Below are 23,227 nucleotides of genomic sequence, written 5' to 3' on the forward strand. Positions count from 1 at the left end.
CAAACTGCGACACTTTAAATGAATGTGCAATAACACTATGTGCAATATGACAACCCTAGGGCACATAAGGTTCAGAGATAGGAAATGTTAGGATATTTATAGCATAGCATAGAGTACAGCACAGTGTTTTATTTGTATAGTATAGTAGTATAGTATAGTGGATAGTGTACATAGCCTTTATTTATGTAAACCAGCTCTTTTCCCTTCTTGTTTATAGTCTTTTTTTCCTAGCACCAGGGGAGCCCCCCCTCCCAAATTTCGTTGTATGGTACCTGTACTATATCAATGACAATAAAGACCATTCATTCATCATTCATTCATCTGACAGCGTACATGCTTTTGTTGTCAATTGTATGATATTCATATGCAAAGGCCTACTATAAATGTATGGAGCAGCAGCAGCAAGGTACAATACTATGTTGCATTTACCTGCACTACTAGAACATATTTGTTAAGAATAAGTGATGGCCTAATGTACATATGTTTATTCCCTCATAAGATGTACTAGGTGAAGGGAGATCTACTACTATATGAGGACTGGACAGCAAGGATGGCTCTAGAACAACTCAGTGATGTCGTCCAGAGATGTGTAAGAGATTCTCCCTCACTCAGGCAACTGAACAATACAGTAAAATAACAGACTAGCCCAAGTTCAACCCCCCTTTTGAATCTATTCCTCTATCCCTCTTTTACGCAGCAAGCCATTCAGGATGACAACTACTCTTCGGAAGACTATGACGTCTTCCAGATCGCCGGACGTACCTGCATAGAAGAGGGAGACAGTGCTCAGGTCCTGAGTATTGTTGTAGATGAGAAAAATCAGGTGGGAATATTAAGACAGCACCAGACAATGAGTGACACCTCATCCACACAATGTCAATATGAATTGGCTGTGGCCATTCATGTGCTTTTGGTTTAATATATGAAGCAGAGTACGTAGTGCATCATTTTCTCACAGTGTAGTGCACAATACAGCCAGTTAGTGTGGTACAATGTATCAAATGGCAATATTATGACAGGTATATTATTGTGATCCCCTCTCCCCCTTCCCCCCCCTCTCCTCTCGTAGAACATAGTGAGATGTATGGGCTGGAACCTGCTGGGTCCGTTGGTGCAGGTTCTAATGAAGAAAGAGGACAATAATCTTCCCCAGTGCCTCGCTATCCTCACACATCTATTGGAGGTTTGTTTGTTAATGAACACCTACTAGTACCTCTCAGATATTGTGCAGAGCATAGACGGGGCGTTGTTGTTGTTGTTGTTGGTGGTGGTGGTGGTGGTGGTGTTGTTGTTGTTGTATGCATTTAGGTGTGTGATATATACATGCTCTCACACATGGCAGTGCGGAAGAGAGGAGTGGAGCATGGTGGCATATGCTGTTTGTGGTAATCTGTGATTGGTCAGATTTGCAGTCCAAAAGAGCTGCTGATTGGCTTGCTGGAGCAGGTGGAGGAAGCCACTGGCCCTGATGCCATTTCAGAGACCATCATCCTCCTGTTGCAGCCCCTACAGAAAGGTGAGTGACCTTTAAAAAAATATACACACACACACACACAGCGTGAGTTTAGAATTATACAGTTCTATCTCCGTTTAGGGTAGTTCAGAGATATTGAGCGTCAAAGTTTTTACATTTCATTATGTTTTGTGAGATGGAACCTTTGTATTTGATTAATTACTAACTAAAAAACGTCAACATTTTAAAAATAACACCACACAGGCATTAATAAACACCTAATGGATCAGATTATGTAAAAAAACTAAATTTTGACCAAAATGGAGATAGAACCTTAATTCTAACGTCACGACAGGTGAGTTGTCTGGCTTCATCCATTGCAGTTATGTAGACTAGCTAACTCCCTTTTCTTCTACCAGTGTTGTTGCGGCTGCCCAGCCATAAGGCCTCCTCGGTGGGCATGGCCCTCTCCACCCTGTTGGACCAGGTGGCCAGGCTGCCCGTGCCCGAGACCAAGGAGGAGGAGGAGGACGACGTGTTCGGCCTGTGCCACTGCTGCTCCGCCCTGCTGGGCTTCGTGCGGCCCTTCGTAGAGGAGGCCAGAGAGAGCGGGAAGAAGACCCGGAACAGGAAGCGCACCGCCGAGGAAGAGGAGCTGAGGACAGAGCTGCTCAAGTTGTAAGTGTCCATTCTGTTTCTTTTCGTTTCACCTGGCTGGGAGGTTGCATTGGAATTGAAGTCTTAATTTACAAGTGAGCCCTGGGCAAGAAACGCAACTGTGTGTGTGTGTGTGTGTGTGTGTGTGTCTCTGTGTCTCTTTTCAATATCTTTGTTAAGAGTGTGTGTTCTGTCTCTCTAGTTGTATGAAGACACTGTGTGAGCCTCTCCTGGACGTCCAGCTGCAGGATCCTGACACCCTGGCAGAATCTCCACTCAGGAACTTTGCCACAGAGATTCTGGTAAGAGGTTTGCTACAGTAGGTCAGTGTTTAATCCGTTTGTCAACGACAGCAGAGCTCTGGTGTTACACTGGTATTACACCGTGGTACACTGGTATTACACCGTGGCAAACGATACTGTCATTTACTGTTATGGTTCCACCCTTGCCGAGGCCCTTGGCTACTTACAGACTGCCTTTTAGCTTGTGGAACGTCAGCTTATAGACTTGAAACCTGTTTTAAATGTTTCCAAAACCAAATGTATGTTTTTTTTCAAATGGTAGGAAGATACCTGAGCCCCCTCCCAGTGTGTTCTCCTTAAAGGAAACGCCATCGATCGCCAATGTGTATAGTCACATTTTCTATTACTCAGCCTTGCCATGCCTTTGTGTTGTGTGATCTCCAGGGTATTTTATCGAGCATCTGGGAATCCCTCCCTGACCTGCTCTGCCACTCCGTACTTCGTAGAAGAGAGGTGCCTGGCTTCCTAGAGGAGGAGGTGCGCTACCCCAAAGAGTCTCTGGCCAGCTTGGCCTACCTGTTGTTTGTCCAACACATCGCCATGGATACCTTCCCTGCTGTCTTCAGGTAGGGAGAGTGTTTTCAGTTCCTACTGCTGTGTAGTTTATAGTAATTGATTACATTTACATTTTCACTAGTTTCCAAAGCATCAATGATATTATAAGTGGAGGGCTCAGCTTATCTGCCCCCTGTAAGCACCTCAGTGCCTTTAGGGTTATTACATAATGTTTTTTTTAAAGTTTTTTTAAAAACTTTGGGGCAGTCCCACTCATATTTTCATTTTTATTGTGATAGAGACAGTAGAGATTTGACAGGAAGGATGGGTGAGAGAGAGAGAAGGGATGACATGCAGGATATGTCCGCGTCTGGAATCGAACCGGAACCCTGCGGTTACGTGGTCGATGCTTAGCCCACTACACCACCTAAGCGCCCCCATTACATAATGTTTAACCCTGTCATCTCTTTTTGTCCTTTCAGCTCTGTGTTTGTCCTTCAGTGTAATATGGAATACGTCAACCTCCTCTTGAGCAGGTATGTAATCATCGAAATTCAGTTTGTCTAAAAAAATTACTGAATGCTTTGTATTGTTGCCTTACTTCTTGATTACATTTAGAAGATGAATGAAGTAGTTGTTTTGTGTTGCTAGAACTGAAGAATCTCGGCTGCAGAAAGGACTGGTAAGCCTACGTACTAGACTGGATTAAATAATCCACTCTTAAACATTTATGTTTAACACAGATTCATTTAGTTTTAAGTTTTGATTTGGGAAAAACATTTGCTCAAAGCAACACTGAGATATTTTCTGACCACTAGGACTTGTATGAGAAGAGCCTTGTGAGGGTTGAGGATGGCAGTCTCCCCGTGCAGCTCCTGGAGCTGAAATCCTTTTTCAGTGTCCCTCAGGTGAAAACAATAAATTACCTCCCTTACACAACGGCACTGTGTGTGTAGGCAGGGGCGCCGCTAGGGGGTGGTAAGTTAGGACGATTCTAAGGGCCCAGCACTGACAGGGGCCCAAGATAATCTTTTATCAGTTTCAGAATAAAAGTCTGAAAAAAATAATTTCAGAATAAAAGTCAGGGGAAAAAAAGTTTCAGAATAAAAGTCTGTGTGATTTATACTTTTATAATTGGGTTCAAATCTTCATTTAATTTATACTTTTGTCCTGTGAGATTTGTTTGCTGAATTGTTGATTCCTGTATTAACTGTAATTTTCAATTAAATTTACAAAAGATGGCCATCATTAGATTTCTTGCAGTGCATCAATAGTTCATCAACTTCAACTGGGTTTTCTAGGTTGATGGGTGGTTTAGGTGGTGGGGCCCCAAAATGATATTCTGTCATGGGGCCCAGAATCTCTAGCGGCGCCCCTGTGTGTAGGTAACATAGACACGGCTGTTCTAGTGTCAACTGTCACTTAGATCCAACTGTCACTTTCAAATTAACCTCAAGATTCCTGTATATACCCTGAGTAGGTAACATAGACACGGCTGTTTTAATGTCAACTGTCACTTTCAAATTAACCTCAAGATTCCTGTATATACCCTGTCAAATCAGGTCAATTCATGTCGGGGCAGTGGGGATTTTCGTTTTCTGCCCAGCAATGACTCTACTGCGACTTACGATGATCTTTCTCTCCAACCTTTACATTCCAGAACTTGGTGAAGGTCATGACGTTGGGTCCAACACACGATTTGGTAAGTACTCAGTATAATTTAATTAATAATTTTGCCATTTAGCAGACGCTTTTATCCAAAGCGACTTACAATTACGAATTACAGGGACATTCCCCCTGGAGTAACTGAGGGCTAAGTGCCTTACCCAAGGGCACACTAGTAGTGGTGTGGCTTCAGGCGGGATTTGAACTCACAACCTTCCGATCCCAAGTCCAACTCACTATCCACTAGACCACCACTACCCCTCATGCACCACCGATGGTAGCTTCAGCAGCTTAGGCCTACTATGACTCCAGGAGGCTGGTGTTCTAAAATGTGATGGAATGACATGTTTATTTATCAATGACAAGTCAAACCAAATGTCTTTTCTTCTGTTCCCAGAGTACAAGAGGACTAAAGGTTTTCCAGTTGAGCATAGATAAATTTGACACGGAGGCCAAATACAAATTCTTCCAGTAAGTTCCCACTAAGATGGATACAGGCCCCCACTTGTTGTCCTCTTGATACACTGTAACATGCTTGTTATTTTGTTCTGATAATGTCTCATTTCAGGTGCATGCTGAAAGCAAGTCACCATGCCGGAGTAGAGGGCTACATCATCAAGAACATCAAAAAACAGATCGACTTTTCCTTAAAGGTAAGACAAGGCATACAGTGGGGGAAATAAGTATTCAACACATCAACATGTTTTTAATTCAACATATTTCCATTGCAGCTCTTCACATGACATTTAGACCAGACATTGGTATTATTAACTCAATAAAAACTACACAGCTAAAGAAATTGTAACACTCCAATCCATAAAAATAAGTTATGTTCAATAAAGGGGAATGACACAGGAAACAAGTAACACACTGAAACAGTGGCGGACTCAGGCTGTTTGAAGGGCAGGGGGGGGGCGAAAAGAAAAAAAGGGCACCTACTGCACAACATGGGACTCCATCAGTGCACATGGTCAAGTTTAGACCATTGGAAGGGCAGCCAATAGGGCACATCCTCTAATTTTGCCACTCAAAAGGGCACTTTAGTGCGACGTTTTTCAACTGTGGGGGCACATGGTCAAGTTTAGACCATTGGAGGGGCACCAATAGGGCCATGTCCTCTAATTTCTGCCACTCAAAAGGGCACTTTAGTGCGACGTTTTTCAACCGTGGGGGCACCAGGAGCCACCCCTGCCCCCCCCCCCCCCCTGAGTCCGCCAGTGCACTGACATTTATTTAATACTTGGTGGAGAAGCTTTTGTTTTCAATGACAGCTTCAAGACGCTTCCTGTACAAATCTTTTTTTTATCTCTCACAGTGATCAGGTGGGATTTTGGCTTAAACAAGAATCAATTTACTTACTCCGGCTGAATAAAAGATGTCTCCACTCTCTTAGTCCAAATGTATGTAAATATATTTGGCATAACGGCCAAGCTCCACCATGGCCATCGAGCGTTGCGTCTAATGTGCGTTGCGTCCGAAATTGGGATCAAATGCATTGTAATCAATGAAAGGTGCTCCACCTGCTGCGTTGCGTCAGCGTTGCGTTGCGTCAGCGTTGCGTTGCGTCCGATGGCTGCGTCCAAAGTAGACATTCAAAAAAGTTAGATTTTTGACGGTGGACGCAGACGTCACAATGAGACCAATTGTATATTTGCCCCACGTGGGGCGTGAGATGTATATTTACAATTGTAGTTGTTGGTTATAATTGTATAGCCTATTGGTTGTTTTCTGGTGTTGTTTTATTGTTTTGCTCTGTTTGTAGTGCACTTGATATTATGATATATATATTTTTAAAAAAATATCAGCTGTTAAATCACCACAGCGGTTAATAGAGATTAATAGAGATAATACCAGATTGAAAATGCTTGTAGCCAACTACTCAGCTATTGCAAATTGCTATTCACGCGAGTCAGCTGTCAATCACCACAGGTGCTTGAAAGCTTGTTGCAGGAATGGACGACGAACGGCTGATCCTTGAGGTCGAAAAATATAATTTTTTATATGCGACTAGTTGTTGTTGTTGATATGTAACTAGATTTATGGTTAAGGATAGGGTTAGATTTAAGGTTAGGGCAAGGTTTAGGATTAGTGGTTAGTTAGTTGAAATGTTGTTGACAGTTAGTTGAACATCTACTGAACTAACAACTATCTATTTGGGAATATGTAGATAAAATATTACCCTGATTGGAAAATGTTCTGTATGATGTTGTTATTGTTGTGGACATATTGCAGTCAAGGGTGAAATTACTCCCGTATACAAAAAATGCCAGTGGAGCTAGAGTAGAACGTTGACGTTGACTCAACGCAGCAGGTGGAGCTTGGCCGTAAGCCGGTTTAGTGCTTTTCCTTACTTCCAATACTTTTTTCCTTGTGTCATTCCACTTTATTGCACATAGCTTTTTTTATGGATAGGAATGTTACAATTGTTTTTAGCTGTGTATTTTTATTGAGTTAATACTATTACTGGTCTAAATTTCATGTGAATAGCTGCAATGGAGATGTGTTGTATACGTATTTCCCCCCACTGTACATGGTGTTCATCCCATTCTGATATTCAAAACACTGTCTATGCAGTGTTGCTTTGACCACCTTACAAACATGCAATTCCAGCTCCTATTACACTAGTATGCCTCTGAATTACATGTCTGCTTTAGATTTTTTTGGGAAAGTCACATTATTGTGCCATATTCCACTTTTGAATGTTGATGATGTGGTGTCATCAACACGTACAAGTGGATTACAGCACAATAATGTGACTTTTTTACAAATGATGAGATGATTCAGACTATGTGTTGGGATAGACGGTGTTATAGGAGTTGGATTGGATTAAATATAACCACAGTTAAGGTATATGTGAGATCATGTCAAGTTAAAAAAGTTGTGCTATCCCTTTAAATTAAAGTGTCTTTCCTCCTCAGCCTGGTCAGGGGAACGAGTGGTTCCTCGGGGTCCCCCTGCTCCCCCTCCTGCATCAGGTGCTGTGTCTCCCCCAGGGGCCAGAAACTGACCTCCTACAGAACCTCGACAGGTGAGACCTCATCTCATCTCTCCACGCTGCCTTGATTCACTAACTACACACTGTCAGGTCAGTGTCCAGTTTGATATTTGGTCAAGTTGCCGACTCAATGGGGCGCGGCGGGTGGCGTAGCGTAGCGTGCCGTGGCGTAGCGGGTTAAGCGTTGACCATGTAACCGCAGGGTCCCTGGTTTGATTCCTGCATGTCATCCCTCCTCTCTCTCTCACCCATCCTTCCTGTCTAAATCTTCACTGTAACTGTCAATAAAAATGAAAAATATGAGTGGGACTGCCCCACTCAGAAAAAATAACTTTGTAATAAGTTGCAGACACAATGTGAGGTGAACTAAACATTAAGACCCATCACTGAAATGTACAGAAACTGGGCATGTTGATGGCTTTTCACAATCCAACTTGTTAATAAGGGGTATGTTGATTAAAACCGTCTTGAAATAACAACATTTATTTTTTTTCTTCAAAATTCATATTTTTATTAATTTAATTAATTAATTAATTAATTAACACTCAACTATTTTTGCTCAACATATCCCAACGACAAAAAAAGAAAGAAAGCATTCCAGAATTAGAAATAAGTACAAAGTATTTTACAGAGAAAATGTGAACTACTGGATACAATTACCTTTCTGTAAAAAACCAAAACAACAAGGCGCAGTATGAGCAGGCAGTACAGACAGTACTACGTTAGCTTGTGACTTTTTAAATTGATGAGAAAATAATCCCATGTTTTTTCTGGACAACACACCATAACACAATAATAACATAGCACAGTCCAGCATCCAGCAGCGGTCAAACTCATCAAGGACTGCAACATCCAATCAGACGCAGCAGTGAGTGTCTGTGTCGTATAACAACAAGGCTGAAGTAACAGTTTTCAAATAATTAATAGCATGTGAATCAGTCTTTAACAGCCGCAACAGTCAACAGTCGACTTGGCAAACACCAGTTGTAACGGTTTAAGGATTAAGGACATTGTATAACCAATACCCATGGTTCGATGGAGAGTCCAGTTCATATGGGCCCCTGCCCACTGTGCGATTTGTCCACGATTTCGGCACGAATTTGTTGTCGCAGACTACGTTGCGTAGTCGTAGAGACATCCTAGCGTCGTAAGGCCAAATCGGGACGTCGTAAGTCGCACAGTGTGAGAGAGTCAGCGATCAACGACTAATTGCTCCTACGTTCTAAAGACAAGGCTACGACCTGCCGACAAATTTCTGGCAGGTCAGAAATTTTCGTCGTGGCTCGTGAAGTGTGGCTGGTCCTACGACACGATTCTGCACATACATCCGCTCAAAATCATCACAAGCCCAATAATGGCTGCAAAAAGAAACCCTACTGCTCGTATTCAGTGGTCCCAGCCACTGGAAGAAAGATTGGTAGAGCTTTGGAGGGAACACGGGTGTCTGTTTGACGTCTCCTCCGCTTCCTATCATTTATTTAATTACGGCCGAATATCTCCGCGTCACAATGGGTTAGAATTCCAAACTAAATTTCTCCATGATCACAATCGCATGCTGAACATTCAAAAAATTTAATGGAGTCTCAGTCATGTACCGTTAACGAGATATAATACGAAAAGCAGATTTATTGTACCTCGTCAAACGCTCATCAGGGGGGGGGGGACCCGTCGCTTATGAACGAATATCTCAGCGTCACAATGGGTTATAATTCCAAACAAAATTTTCCCATGATCACAATAGCATGATAAACAAACTGAACTTTGAACGGAGTCATAGGCATGTACCGTTAACGAGATATAATTCGAAAAGCATATTTTTATACGTCATCTCCCTGTCATCTGGGATTTGTAGTTCTTCATTTGATTTGCCGTGGTCCTAACGTCTTCACCTCCAGTCCCCCCAACAGCGTTTGCTTTCGTTTCTTCTTTGAACATTTATCTCCCATGATTACAATAGAAATATCATGCACAGTAGCACTAGTCGATAGCCGTTATGGGTGAAGGGTTAGTAGGTACTAAGTAGTACCTTAGTAGGCTAGATCAACTACAAATCCCTGATGACAGGGAGATGACGTATGACTGCTCTGATGAATCAACCCCTATTTCATTAATTTTCTCCATATAACGACGTCGATCATTGATCGGAAACGACACTATATAATAGTTTGCCTAACTGGCCATCGGATTTGTGCATCTAATATCTAAAAAGCACTACGGTTTTCTTATTTTATCGGATTAAAGTAGCGAAGACCAGAAATTCCCATTGACCGCCAGTCAAACTTCTCCGCTTCTATCACCCAAAAAGGGGCATGATCATTCTGATGACAGGGAAATGACGCGCAATTGCTCTGATTGCTCTGAATTGGGTGGAGTCAGTCAACCCCCAGTGGATATGTTGAAACTAATGCTCACGTCTGTGCTTCACAGAGTCATGGAGTCTCTGAACCTCCTGCGCTATCTGCTTATTAAAGACAAAGAGTGGGAGAACCAGGTAGGTAACCACCATGAAGCTATTGATTATTATTCTGATCAAATACACATTTTACATTGTAAAATGCCTACAAAAGAAGTCTCTGCCTCCAGAAAGTGTTATTTTGACAAAATGAGCATGTTTGACAATGTATTCGTAAGACTGTTGCCTGATCTTCATCCGGTCAATAGGCTAGGTGCACGATCTCACTACTTCCTGAAAGGCACCTGGCATGAACATATCCTGTCTCACTCTATTGGTTTAATTGATTAATCAGCTGTGCACTGTGTGTTCCAATGGTTTACCGCACAGCTGATTAATCAATTAAACCAATAGAGTGAGACAGGATATGTTCATACCAGTTGCCTTTCAGGAAGTAGTGAGATCGTGCACCTAGCCTATTGAATTGACCCTCATTGACCCTAAACTCTTTGGTCTTCAGACAGGGATCTGGACAGAGCTGGAGAAGATAGAAGACAACTACGTGAAGCCTCTGCGCGTGGGGCTGAACATGTCCAAGGCCCACTACGAGGCCGAGCTCAGGAGCACCAGAGACAAGAAGACCAACACCAGAGGTTAGAGGACACTCTCACAGGCTTCTTCTTCTTCGGCGTATGGGTTGTTGTTTCCTCTCCACTCCACCAGGCTTGGGGCCGAGGGGCTACCCTTTTACCACCCCGAGACCTGGTTGAGGGGCTTACCCGGGCTATATTTCCGACAGACCATGCATCCCGTTGGGTGGGTGGTACACCGGGCTATCCAGGGATAACATGGTCTGCGGTTTGGTCCTCTGCTCCACACAGGCTGTTCTCGAACCAATTAATATATCGCACCCATTATTTTGAGTCAATGATATGCATCTATACACTTTCTGCAGCCTATACATATTTGTTTACGACTCCAGTTGTATTCATTTGCATTTGATCATGTGATCTGAATGTAACAGCATTGTGGTGTTTTTGCAGAATCCCAGTCAGAGGAGTCAGTGTGCTCCCTGACCGTGGGGGGCGAGGAGATGCCAGACATGACACCGGAGGACCAGCTCCAGGTAAAAATGTGTTGATACAGTATATCAATAAAACACCTTATACTATTCCATCTAGACTCATTGGAGTGAATCATATTTTTGTAATTATGAGAAAAATGTCCAGATGTACCTTGTCTGTTCTAATGATATTGTGAGGGTTTGATCCCAGGGCGGTGGTGAAGGATTTGGCATAACTGTTCTGTATCTGTCTTTTATAGGTTCTGCACGTAGCTATGCACACGTTTGACATGATGGAGAGCGTCTTGGCACGAATCGAGGAGATCATCGAGGTGAAGGACAGACCCTGAGCAGCAGCTTCAGAACAGTTCCTATATTACAGGACCTTTTGGGAGTGTTCCTGCAGGCACACTGGACATTTAATGTTGCAGGGTAGGATAGAAATATGATCGAGGAGGTCAGCAAGCACTCTGTATGTATGGTTTCCCCAACTCCAAAGGTTTTGATGTTTATAATGACAAGTTGAGTCAGAATTCCACTCCAGTACACCAGGCTACTGGTATACTGTAACTCATATTTATGATGAGGTTACATAATGTGTAAATCTAGGGTGTATTATATTTTACTGTTACATGAATGCTAGATTAAATGCAGTTAATCTTTTCTTTCATGGTTACATTTTCAAGGGCTTTGCCATCACCATTTTTCTTGACTTGTCGGCTTTTTTCTTTTTCTTTACTCCACACAGACCTAACTCATAAGGCACTGACATGTAATAGATCGTAACTGTCCCTCCTAAAGACCTCCTCATCCCACTACCCGCCTGTACAGTTTTTCTACTATAAAAATAAATAAATAAAAATACTCTCACAGAGTCCTCATTGTAACTGCCAATGGCCCCTGGTCATAGCAGATTACTTGTTCTTCTTATGATGACTGATGGATAGATGATTCACTTACTGAGACAAATGTATTTGTTGTAAGTCACCCAGCTCTACCTGTCAATCAACACTGACGACCCCGCCGATCTGAAGCGCCTGATGGACTGCCTCCGCGATGTGAAGGAGTGGATGGCCCAGAGCTTCCTACAGCTGAATGAGAGCAAGGGGGAAATCCTCCTCATCGGCAACACCACCGCCATCACTCAGCTCAGCACCAACATGGGAAGCCTGTCCACCCTTGTCAGACCACATGTCAAGAACCTCGGTGTCATCTTTGACTCAGAGCTTAACCTTGACCGACAAGTGAGCTCCGTCGTGAAGGCATGTTTATACCAACTACGCATCATAGCCAAGATCAAGTCCTTCCTCACCCCCAGCGACCTGAGGAGGGTCGTCCTCATGCTAATCTCATCTAGGCTCGACTACTGCAACTCACTATATGCTGGACTTCCTGATAAGACCATCTACCGCCTGCAGCTAGTCCAAAATGCCGCTGCCAGGCTGGTGTCAGGCACCAAAATGAGGGACCACATCTCCCCTGTCCTCACCTCCCTTCACTGGCTCCCAGTGAAGAAGAGAGTGAAGTTCAAAATCTGCACCTTTGTTTTTAAAGCTCTCAACAGTCTCGCCCCACCATACATCAAGGACCTCCTGGACCAGTCTACCTCCTCAAGGCCCAGACCCAGGCTCAGGTCCGACGCCCAACTCAGCCTGAGGGTCCCACGTACCAACCTCAAGAGGAAGGGTGACCGTGCCTTTGCGGTGATAGCACCGACCCTGTGGAACGCGCTCCCTTCTGCCATCAAGTTTGCCCCCACTCTGGACTCCTTTAGAGCCAAGTTAAAAACCCACCTCTTCCTAAATGACATTCCCTAAATCTACTCCCTATTTGTTGTGAATGGTATGCCTGAGATTTACGTTTAAGTCGTCTGTGTCTGATTGCTTTCTGTGTTCCTTGTCTTTGTCTTTATCTGTTCCTTTACCCGGGCTGCGCCCCGGGCCGATGTAAAAGTTGGATGGGGGGCGCATTATAAATAAAATTAACATAACATAACATAACAAGTCACTTTGGATGCCAAAAATGTAAATGTAATAGATGTTCAAATATACAGTAAATAAACTCCAGCCTTTCTAACCATGTTGTAAATGTCTACATTACAAACATCAGTCCTCGTGGTTGATTCATTGCAACATTTATTCATAAATTACCAGTTAGATAAAAAGGACATTTTACAGGCACAAGGAGGTCTCCGTTCGTTGCACAAATGAATGGGTAAATCAATTAAAACAACACATACATGCACAAACATAAATGAGAAATTCATACCTATTCAAGTTGTGTTACATTTTTGAGATTGGAATGGGGACAATCAGCGGTGACAACATGCCAGCAATAAAACAAGAAAGAGAAATTAAGATATTGAACAAACAAATAGTTTGATTCATCAAATTGAGTCCACAAGACCTGACCCTGGAACAGACCTGACCCTGGAACAGACCTGACCCTAGAACAGACTCAGAGCTCTAGAACAGACTCAGAGGTCTATAAATGAATGAATGGTCTTTAGTCTATAAAAGGTCTATGGTCTATAAAGAGTGGGTGCAGCAGGGCCTGTCGTGCTGTGATCCGTGTGGCCGGATTCAGATCCAGTAGTCTGTCAAGGAGGTCGTAGGCTTCATCAGGCACCGTGTCCCAGCCCCCTTCACCACCCCGGGTCTCTGCTTGGCTCTGGTCCTCCTGTAGGTGGAGCTGCTTGGAGTTTGACTCCTCAAAGGGATATAGAACGGTGTCTTTTGGGGCTTTGTGATGATGGGCAGTGGTAGCGTCTCTGTTGGACTGGGAGAGTGGTGTAGCCGTGTTGTCTGGTGACGGTCTTACGCCTCTCAGGGTCTCACACAGAGTTCTCAGGTCCTGACGGGGGAGCTGGCGGCTGCACACCACCGCTTTACCTGTGGTTGAACCGTGGTCAGTGTATGTGGTTGAACCATGGTCAGTGTATATGTTCATAGCCACTGTTTTTATTTATCAATTGGGTTATACTGGTTAAACAACTTATGGCTACAATCCACAACAGCTATCTAGGTAATCTAATTTGACCACACTTCTAAAAAAAACAATGAGTGGGCCCCAACAGCAAACATTTTATGTGTCATCTTAACAAATTTGCTATGAACATAGTGTTCACATTCACACTGTCAGGAGGATGTGGTCTAGTTAGAAAAGACACATGATGATACACACCGAATGCCTTCGCAGCCTCAGCAACGTGGGAGGTGATTGGCCCGAACCGAACGCCTCAGGTAATAACGCCTCGACTGGCTTACAGGCGGTTGAGGTGGTGTGTCTCTCTCAGGCGGAAGGTTCCGGCTGCCGCACCACCTCGTCCAGCTCGGTGATGAATTGTTTGAGGTCGTCTAGGCAACGCCTGCGTATCTTCCCCAGGTTCTCCCTGAGCGGGGTCTGCAGCTGCTTCTCCAGGCCCGGGTCCTTGGCCCCTAGCATCTTCACCACCATGCCGAACGTCTCGCAGTCCTGCCTGTACACCGTCTCTATCTCCATGGCCTTATTGGAGATGGCCTGCGCCCTCCTCTCGTGGAGGCTGGCCAGGTCGTCCATGGCCTTGTGGGCGTCCTCAGGCCTGGGGGGCCCCGGGGGGCCCTCCTCTCTCTCCAGTTCCAGCAGGACAGCCTCCTCCTTGGCGGACAGGATGGCGGCCTGAGGCGATCCGTCCCCTGACACACTGACTGAATGACCTGGGGGGCGGTCCTTATTCTTGGCAGGCTGGGGGGGGTACAGCAGGGCCTTGGAGCGGTCGGGGGGGGGGGTGTACCCCCGGCTGCTGACGCTGGAGCCTGAGCGGCTGTGGGGGGAGGGGGGCACGTCCCTGCGCAGGGGGGAGCGCTCCCGGATGGGGGGGGGGAAGGGAGCCTTTCTCCTGTGGCTGTCACGGTCCTCCCCTCGGTCCATGTTGAGTATAGCCTGCATCAGGGTGTCGTCCCCCTCAGGGACCTGGGCTGACAGGGGGCGGGGCCCCGCGTATAACCTCTGACCCCGCACGCTGGGGGGAGGGGGGGCACGGCTGCTGCTGCTCCTGAACTCCATCTGCCATGCTGGGAGGGGGGGGTCGTCCCGAGGCCCTCTGTAGGGGTACGGCTCCTCTCTCCTGGAGGGGGGGGCGCCCCTGCGGTCATTGGGGAAGTGAAGATTGTCGCCATGGTGGTAACCCCTTTGGTCCTCGCCGTGGTAACCTCGGGGGCCGCCGCCGCCGCCCCCGGCCCCGCCCCCGCCGGGATAGAAGCCTCGAGGGCCGCCGTCGTAGTCGAACAGGCGGTTGAAGTCTTCCTCCGGGCGGCTGAAGCCCCGCCTCTCCACCCCCCCGCCGCCGGACGGACCCGCTCTCTCTGGGAAGCATCGCTCCTCATAGACCTCCCGCACGTTCCTGTCTCTCCCGTACGCCATTGTTTATCGAAGGGCTTCTATGTAGTTTGACGTATTCAACACAATCTATTCACTAAGGCTGCGTTGGGTAAATTCGGAGTAGGGTCCAGCTGCGCGCATCAAATCCATCACCCGGAAATGTGATGTGCCATACGTCATCATACCGCGCCTGCATATTTGCATAGACTACGTCATCGCCTTACTACGGTGAAAACTACGGTGAAAACATGAATCGCCTTACTACGGTGGAAACTACGGAAAAAACTAATATGTAGAGTACAGTCCTATCAATTGTTCGAAAAGGAGTAGGAAGAAGCCTGTCCTACCCCTGTTTATACTTAACAATTATGCTTACATTATATAATCCAATTAATTAATACATATATTTCAGTATCATCCGTTCTAATACTTTTCATAAAAAATAATTTAAACCTTTTTTTAAATAGAGCAATAGAGCAATATTTCTGCTTTCCTTCATATTTTCTTCATATTTTTGACATTAGGAACAAGTTATTATACTGTAACTGATATTTATGATGGTTACATAATGTGTAAATCTAGGGTGTATTATATTTTACTGTTACATGAATGCTAGATTAAATGCAGTTAATCTTTTCTTTCATGGTTACATTTCCAAGGGCTTTGCCATCACCATTTTTCTTGACTTGTCGGCTTTTTTCTTTTTCTTTACTCCACACAGACCTAACTCATAAGGCACTGACATGTAATAGATCGTAACTGTCCCTCCTAAAGACCTCCTCATCCCACTACCCGCCTGTACAGTTTTTCTACTATAAAAATAAATAAATAAAAATACTCTCACAGAGTCCTCATTGTAACTGCCAATGGCCCCTGGTCATAGCAGATTACTTGTTCTTATGATGACTGATGGATAGATGATTCACTTACTGAGACAAATGTATTTCTTGTAAGTCACTTTGGATGCCAAAAATGTAAATGTAATAGATGTTCAAATATACAGTAAATAAACTCCAGCCTTTCTAACCATGTTGTAAATGTCTACATTACAAACATCAGTCCTCGTGGTTGATTCATTGCAACATTTATTCATAAATTACCAGTTAGATAAAAAGGACATTTTACAGGCACAAGGAGGTCTCCGTTCGTTGCACAAATGAATGGGTAAATCAATTAAAACAACACATACATGCACAAACGTTAAATGAGAAATTCATACCTATTCAAGTTGTGTTCAATTGTATAGATTGGAATGGGGAACAATAGCGGTGACAACATGCCAGCAATAAAACAAGAAAGAGAAATTAAGATATTGAACAAACAAATAGTTTGATATATTCATCAAATTGAGTCCACAAGACCTGACCCTGGAACAGACTCAGAGGTCTATAAAGAGTGGGTGCAGCAGGGCCTGTTGTGCTGTGATCCGTGTGGCTGGGTTCAGATCCATCAGTCTGTCAAGGAGGTCGTAGGCTTCATCAGGCACCGTGTCCCAGCCCCCTTCACCACCCCGGGTCTCTGCTTGGCTCTGGTCCTCCTGTAGGTGCTGCAGCTGTTTGGAGTTTGACTCCTCAAAGGGATATAGAACGGTGTCTTTTGGGGCTTTGTGATGATGGGCAGTGGTAGCGTCTCTGTTGGACTGGGAGAGTGGTGTAGCCGTGTTGTCTGGTGACGGTCTTACGCCTCTCAGGGTCTCACACAGAGTTCTCAGGTCCTGACGGGGGAGCTGGCGGCTGCACACCACCGCTTTACCTGTGGTTGAACCGTGGTCAGTGTATGTGGTTGAACCATGTGTGGTATTCTGTAGTAAGCAAGTAGTTAGGAAAGAATGAGACCGGGAGACACGCTGCTGCTCTTCACTTCGCACGTTTATTCAACTTCTTCTCTCCATCCGGAAGTGCATACATCACTTCCGTCACTGCATACATCACTAGCATACTAGCGCCCACTGGCGGTATAACCAGGACACAACATTTCCCCCTTTCTTAAAGGAATTACAGTACTCAAAGAATGCAATATTCTGTAGACTGGTGTCAGTACAATTGAAATAAAATGAAAACTAAGGAAATGAAAATGAATGAATCAGCAGAATGAATAACAACAATAAACAGTTTATGACAGTGAAACATGAAGTGAACATTCACTTTTGTCATGGCATTGTAGGACCTTTTTGTACTAAGTTAGAACCGTGTTCTATCCTACCCTTTTTGTACGTTCTCTACGGCACAAAGTCTACCAGCCACCTAGGTGGGTTTCTGACTCTAAGGTTCCTTCTTGGACCTGGTTCATTAAACACATTCTCTGTCTCGGGCACCATGAACTCCTCTAGCTCAATCTCCTTTTCACCACTGGTGCCAGACAGAGCATCCTTGGGGAAGCGTGTAAGCTTGGATGCATTCCATTTTCGACCATCACTGAGCAGGTATGTATTCTGTCCTGCTTTACTAACTACTGTCAGCGGTTCTGTGAATCTTGATGATCCCTTTTTTACATGCTCCGGTCTGCGGACACGTACGGTGTCATTCACTTGGAACATGGGCACTTTCGCTCCCCTCATTCTGTCTGTGTACTCCTTACTCTCCTGTTGCTTGCGTCTCACTGTCTCCTGCACTTTCTCATGTGACTTAATTTGTTGTGAGACAGGGAGGACATTTAGTTTTGTACGCATCTTTCTGTTCCTCAGCAACTCAAAGGGAGTAGCTCCTGTAGTAGCATGCGGCGTAGCGCGATAGTTCAGTAAGAACTCTGTTACTGCATGTTTCCATGGCTTGTGCATTCTCTCAGCCGTCTGAATACACTCTTTGAGAACTCGATTAAATCTCTCAATAGCCCCGTTGGCTCTTGGATAATAAACACTGGAACGCAGGTGCTTTATCTCTCTCTCTCCCAGAAAGCTTGCAAAAGCATGGGAGGTAAACTGACATCCGTTGTCAGAGACCAGGAAGGAAGGGTTACCTTCACGACTAAACACTGTAGTCAAGAAGCTAATAACCGCCTCTGTAGTTACAGTAGAGACAAACGCCACCTCTGGCCACTTACTGTAATAGTCTGTGAGTGTAATAGCATAACGGCAGTCCCATGTCGCACAGTCAAAGGGACCAACAATGTCAATGGCCACCTTCTCCCATGGTCCACCTGGCAGTTCCACTGGGGTAAGTGGTGCAGGCGCAGTTTTGGCTGTTTTGTCATTGTATTGACAGGGTACACATGAGCCTACTAATGTCTGGACACATCTGTCCATTTGCGGCCACCAATATAGCTCTCGTAGTCTCTGTTTAGTACGCACTATTCCCTGATGCGCTTCATGAGCTAAATTTACAACTTTAGACCGTAGTGTAGTAGGAACCACCACACGGTCGGGGCCTCTCATGACAAGTAGTTCATCCACAGCCAGTTCATCTCTCACTCTAAAATATGGAGCAAGTTCCTTTGTCACATTCTTACTGCATTTTGGCCAACCTTTCTGTATCTGCTGTCTCAGTTGAGTCAGTTCAGGACAGGCCTCACAGGCAGCAGTGAACTCGGTCACAGATATGGCATGTGAGGAACCTGTGAACACAGTAGCCACCCTGTCTGGCTCCTCCTCCACCTCTCCTGTCGAAGGCAGAGGGAGTCTGGACAAGCAGTCAGCAGTCACATTACGTTTCCCTGGATGGTAAGTGACATCATAAGTAAAGCATAGTAGACGTGCAGACCATCTCGCTATTCTCAGACCTGCGCGACCCGTACCCCTGGAAGTGAGTAGGGTTGTCAACGCTTGGTGGTCTGTGCGTAGGACAAAACGATGTCCCCACAGGTAGGTTCTCCACCTTTCCACCGCCCAAACGCATGCCAGCGCCTCACGCTCGACGGTAGAGTACTTTCTCTCTGCAGGAGAAAGTGTCCTGGACGCAAAAGCTATGGTTCTCTCTGTATTGTCTGGGTGAATCTGGCTCATTACAGCCCCCAATCCATAGTTAGAAGCATAGGTAGTGACATAAGTAGGTAACTCAGGATCATATAATGCTAAGGTAGGACTCTCAGTAATCAGTCTCTTAACCTCAGTAAAACTGGACTCTGCATCCGCTGTCCATTCAAACTTAGTGTCAGTAGATTCCCTGAGTGTAGCACGTAGCGGTTCCACCACAGTAGAGAAGTCAGGTATGAATTTACTATACCACGATGCAAGTCCTAGGAAGGACCGCAGGGAGGATGTGTCGTGCGGGGCAAGCGCGTTCGCCACAGCACTGACCCCGTCTTGGTCAGGATGAAGACCATCTTTGGACACAGTGTGGCCCAGGAAGCGCAGAGCTTTCTGGTTGAACTTACACTTGTGCATGTTCAGTTTAAGTCCCACTTCATTTAGAGCATGTAGCACTCTCCGTAGGCTGACATCGTGATCCTGCTGTGTGATGCCGTAGCAAATCACATCCTCCAGGTAGGCCTGTACGCCTGGCAGGCCTGTCAGTACAGTCGACATCATTTTCTGAAAAGCTGAAGGAGCAGAAGCGAGGCCAAATGGCACTCGGCAGAAACGAAAGAGACCCTCATGCGTGATAAACGCAGTTAAATCACGGCTATCTGGATGCAATGGCAACTGGTGATAAGCAGAGGCTAAGTCTATAGTAGAAAAGACTGTGGCTCCACGGAGCTCAGCGAACAGTTCATCCATGTGCGGTAAGGGATGACAGTCACTGATGATTGCCTTATTAGGTTCTCTGAGGTCAACACACAGGCGAGGCTTTCCTCCCCCCTTTCTCTGGGTCACAACTATAGGGGAAACCCATGGAGATGCGTCTATACGTTCTATAACGCCTTTTTCCTGTAGATCTGCGAGCTCATCGGTCACAGCCTGCCTCACTGAGAACGGAAGCCTCCTCAGTTTCTGCTGTACTGGCACAGCATCTGGTTTAACCTGTATTTTGTGCATAAAACCTTTTGCACACCCTAACTCCTGTACTAGAACCTCTGGTTCGGTCTGTGGAGTGGTACTCTGTACAGTAGGTGCTCGGAGCACAGTAGGAGAGCTAGCAGAGCTAACAGTAATAATTTTGTTACCCTCAATGCACATCTGCAATGCTACAAATAAATCTAGTCCCAGCAATGCATTTCCTGATTCAACCACTATCAATGAACCTGTAACTGAATGTCCATTATGAACAACTGTAGCATGCATGCAACCTTTAACAGGAATTTTCTCTCTGGAGTAAGTAAGCAGATTCACTGTAGGCTCAGCAAGGACACATGTATGGAAAAGTGTCTGGTAAGTACTCTCTGGAATAATAGAAACAGATGAGCCTGTATCCACTATCAGCTCAACATCATGGGAATGATAATTTGCATCAACTCGTACAGTACACATAATTTTATCATTCACGACGGCCCCCTGCATGTAAAGCACAGTAACGTCATTCACCACTACCTCACGCACCTCTTTTTGAGCCGATCTACACACCTTGGAAAAATGTCCAACTTTTCCGCATGTATTGCAAGTCACCTTAACCGCCGGGCATGTAGGCTTGTTAGCTAAGTGTCCTGTGGATCCGCATCGGAAGCAGGCGCGCTGATTCCCAGTTGTAGCTGGCTGGCTGTAGACCGTGGCAGGTGCAGTCGTCGTCGGAGCTTTCTTCTTGCCCTTGTCGAACCTCCTCCTCGTCGGCTGTTTCTCGATGGCTCTCACCGAAGCTGTAGCTCCAGAGAGAACGTTGGAGTTCCGTAGTCCAGCCTCGATTTGTAAGGCCATTGAAGTAGCTTTGTCCAGAGACAAGTCCGATTCAAGCAAAAGTCTGTCTCGTATGCGTGTATTAGCAACACGCTCAATCAGTTGATCACGAATCATTTGTTCCTCCATGGCACCAAATTCACAAGCTGCAGCTAGCTCGCGTAATGAAGCAAGGAACTGATTAACCGTCTCGTCAGGACCCTGAGCTCTCTGTCGAAATTTGTGACGTTCAGCAATCACATTCACCTTAGGAACAAAGTACTTTTTCAGTCCATCCACGGCAGAAGTGTAGGTAACACCCGTATCCTTTAGAGTGTAGAACAGTCTTTGTCCTTCGGTCCCAAGTGCATGGAGAAGAACCGCGCGCTTTCTTTCCTCCGGCCATTTTTCTCCGGTAGCATCAATTACGAGCATGTAATTTTCAAACATTCTCAACCAAGTAGGAAAAGAAATAGCAGGTTCGCCTGGCACAGGCATGAACGGTGTAGGTAAGGGTACGGAAATAGCCATCCTCGTCGCCAAAAATGTGGTATTCTGTAGTAAGCAAGTAGTTAGGAAAGAATGAGACCGGGAGACACGCTGCTGCTCTTCACTTCGCACGTTTATTCAACTTCTTCTCTCCATCCGGAAGTGCATACATCACTTCCGTCACTGCATACATCACTAGCATACTAGCGCCCACTGGCGGTATAACCAGGACACAACACCATGGTCAGTGTATATGGTCATAGCCACTGTTTTTATTTATCAATTGGGTTATACTGGTTAAACAACTTATGGCTACAATCCACAACAGCTATCTAGGTAATCTAATTTGACCACACTTCTAAAAAAAACAATGAGTGGGCCCCAACAGCAAACATTTTATGTGTCATCTTAACAAATTTGCTATGAACATAGTGTTCACATTCACACTGTCAGGAGGATGTGGTCTAGTTAGAAAAGACACATGATGATACACACCGAATGCCTTCGCAGCCTCAGCAACGTGGGAGGTGATTGGCCCGAACCGAACGCCTCAGGTAATAACGCCTCGACTGGCTTACAGGCGGTTGAGGTGGTGTGTCTCTCTCAGGCGGAAGGTTCCGGCTGCCGCACCACCTCGTCCAGCTCGGTGATGAATTGTTTGAGGTCGTCTAGGCAACGCCTGCGTATCTTCCCCAGGTTCTCCCTGAGCGGGGTCTGCAGCTGCTTCTCCAGGCCCGGGTCCGTGGCCCCTAGCATCTTCACCACCATGCCGAACGTCTCGCAGTCCTGCCTGTACACCGTCTCTATCTCCATGGCCTTATTGGAGATGGCCTGCGCCCTCCTCTCGCTGGCCAGGTCGTCCATGGCCTTGTGGGCGTCCTCAGGCCTGGGGGGCCCCGGGGGGCCCTCCTCTCTCTCCAGCTCCAGCAGGACAGCCTCCTCCTTGGCGGACAGGATGGCGGCCTGAGGCGATCCGTCCCCTGACACACTGACTGAATGACCTGGGGGGCGGTCCTTATTCTTGGCAGGCTGGGGGGGGTACAGCAGGGCCTTGGAGTGGTCGGGGGGGGGGGTGTACCCCCGGCTGCTGACGCTGGAGCCTGAGCGGCTGTGGGGGGAGGGGGGCACGTCCCTGCGCAGGGGGGAGCGCTCCCGGATGGGGGGGGGGAAGGGAGCCTTTCTCCTGTGGCTGTCACGGTCCTCCCCTCGGTCCATGTTGAGTATAACCTGCATCAGGGGGCGGGGCCCCGCGTATAACCTCTGACCCCGCACGCTGGGGGGAGGGGGGGGGGCACGGCTGCTGCTGCTCCTGAACTCCATCTGCCATGCTGGGAGGGGGGGGTCGTCCCGAGGCCCTCTGTAGGGGTACGGCTCCTCTCTCCTGGAGGGGGGGGCGCTCCTGCGGTCATTGGGGAAGTGAAGATTGTCGCCATGGTGGTAACCCCTTTGGTCCTCGCCGTGGTAACCTCGGGGGCCGCCGCCGCCGCCCCCGGCCCCGCCCCCGCCGGGATAGAAGCCTCGAGGGCCGCCGTCGTAGTCGAACAGGCGGTTGAAGTCTTCCTCCGGGCGGCTGAAGCCCCGCCTCTCCACCCCCCCGCCACCGGACGGACCCGCTCTCTCTGGGAAGCATCGCTCCTCATAGACCTCCCGCACGTTCCTGTCTCTCCCGTACGCCAT

At 46.3% G+C, this 23,227-nt stretch overlaps 3 protein-coding genes across 3 annotated transcripts; 1 reads left to right on the forward strand and 2 right to left on the reverse strand.

Moving 5' to 3' along the window:
• Positions 1-550: 550 nt before the first annotated feature.
• Positions 551-11,568, forward strand: glmna (glomulin, FKBP associated protein a; the record flags this gene model as incomplete). The annotated part of the gene is made up of 18 exons (XM_080542763.1): positions 551-589; positions 698-823; positions 1,070-1,183; positions 1,405-1,516; positions 1,873-2,131; positions 2,313-2,412; positions 2,797-2,978; positions 3,390-3,443; positions 3,559-3,589; positions 3,726-3,815; positions 4,568-4,609; positions 4,970-5,043; positions 5,141-5,225; positions 7,491-7,600; positions 9,995-10,058; positions 10,480-10,612; positions 11,003-11,085; positions 11,283-11,568. The coding sequence occupies 18 exons, from the start codon at positions 551-553 to the stop codon at positions 11,370-11,372; spliced, it is 1,788 nt and encodes a 595-aa protein (XP_080398889.1). The 3' UTR covers positions 11,373-11,568.
• A 2,745-nt stretch (positions 11,569-14,313) lies between these two features.
• LOC308168592 (periphilin-1-like) lies at positions 14,314-15,423 on the reverse strand (the record flags this gene model as incomplete). The annotated part of the gene is made up of 1 exon (XM_080543191.1): positions 14,314-15,423. One exon carries the CDS (start codon positions 15,421-15,423, stop codon positions 14,314-14,316), a length of 1,110 nt encoding a protein of 369 aa, XP_080399317.1.
• Positions 15,424-22,153: 6,730 nt separating this feature from the next.
• LOC308168593 (periphilin-1-like) lies at positions 22,154-23,227 on the reverse strand (the record flags this gene model as incomplete). Its single annotated transcript, XM_080543192.1, has 1 exon — positions 22,154-23,227. The coding sequence occupies one exon, from the start codon at positions 23,225-23,227 to the stop codon at positions 22,154-22,156; it is 1,074 nt and encodes a 357-aa protein (XP_080399318.1).

Source organism: Nansenia antarctica (assembly GCF_963989245.1).
Source record: "Nansenia antarctica genome assembly, chromosome: 12".
Classification (NCBI taxonomy): domain Eukaryota; kingdom Metazoa; phylum Chordata; class Actinopteri; order Argentiniformes; family Microstomatidae; genus Nansenia; species Nansenia antarctica.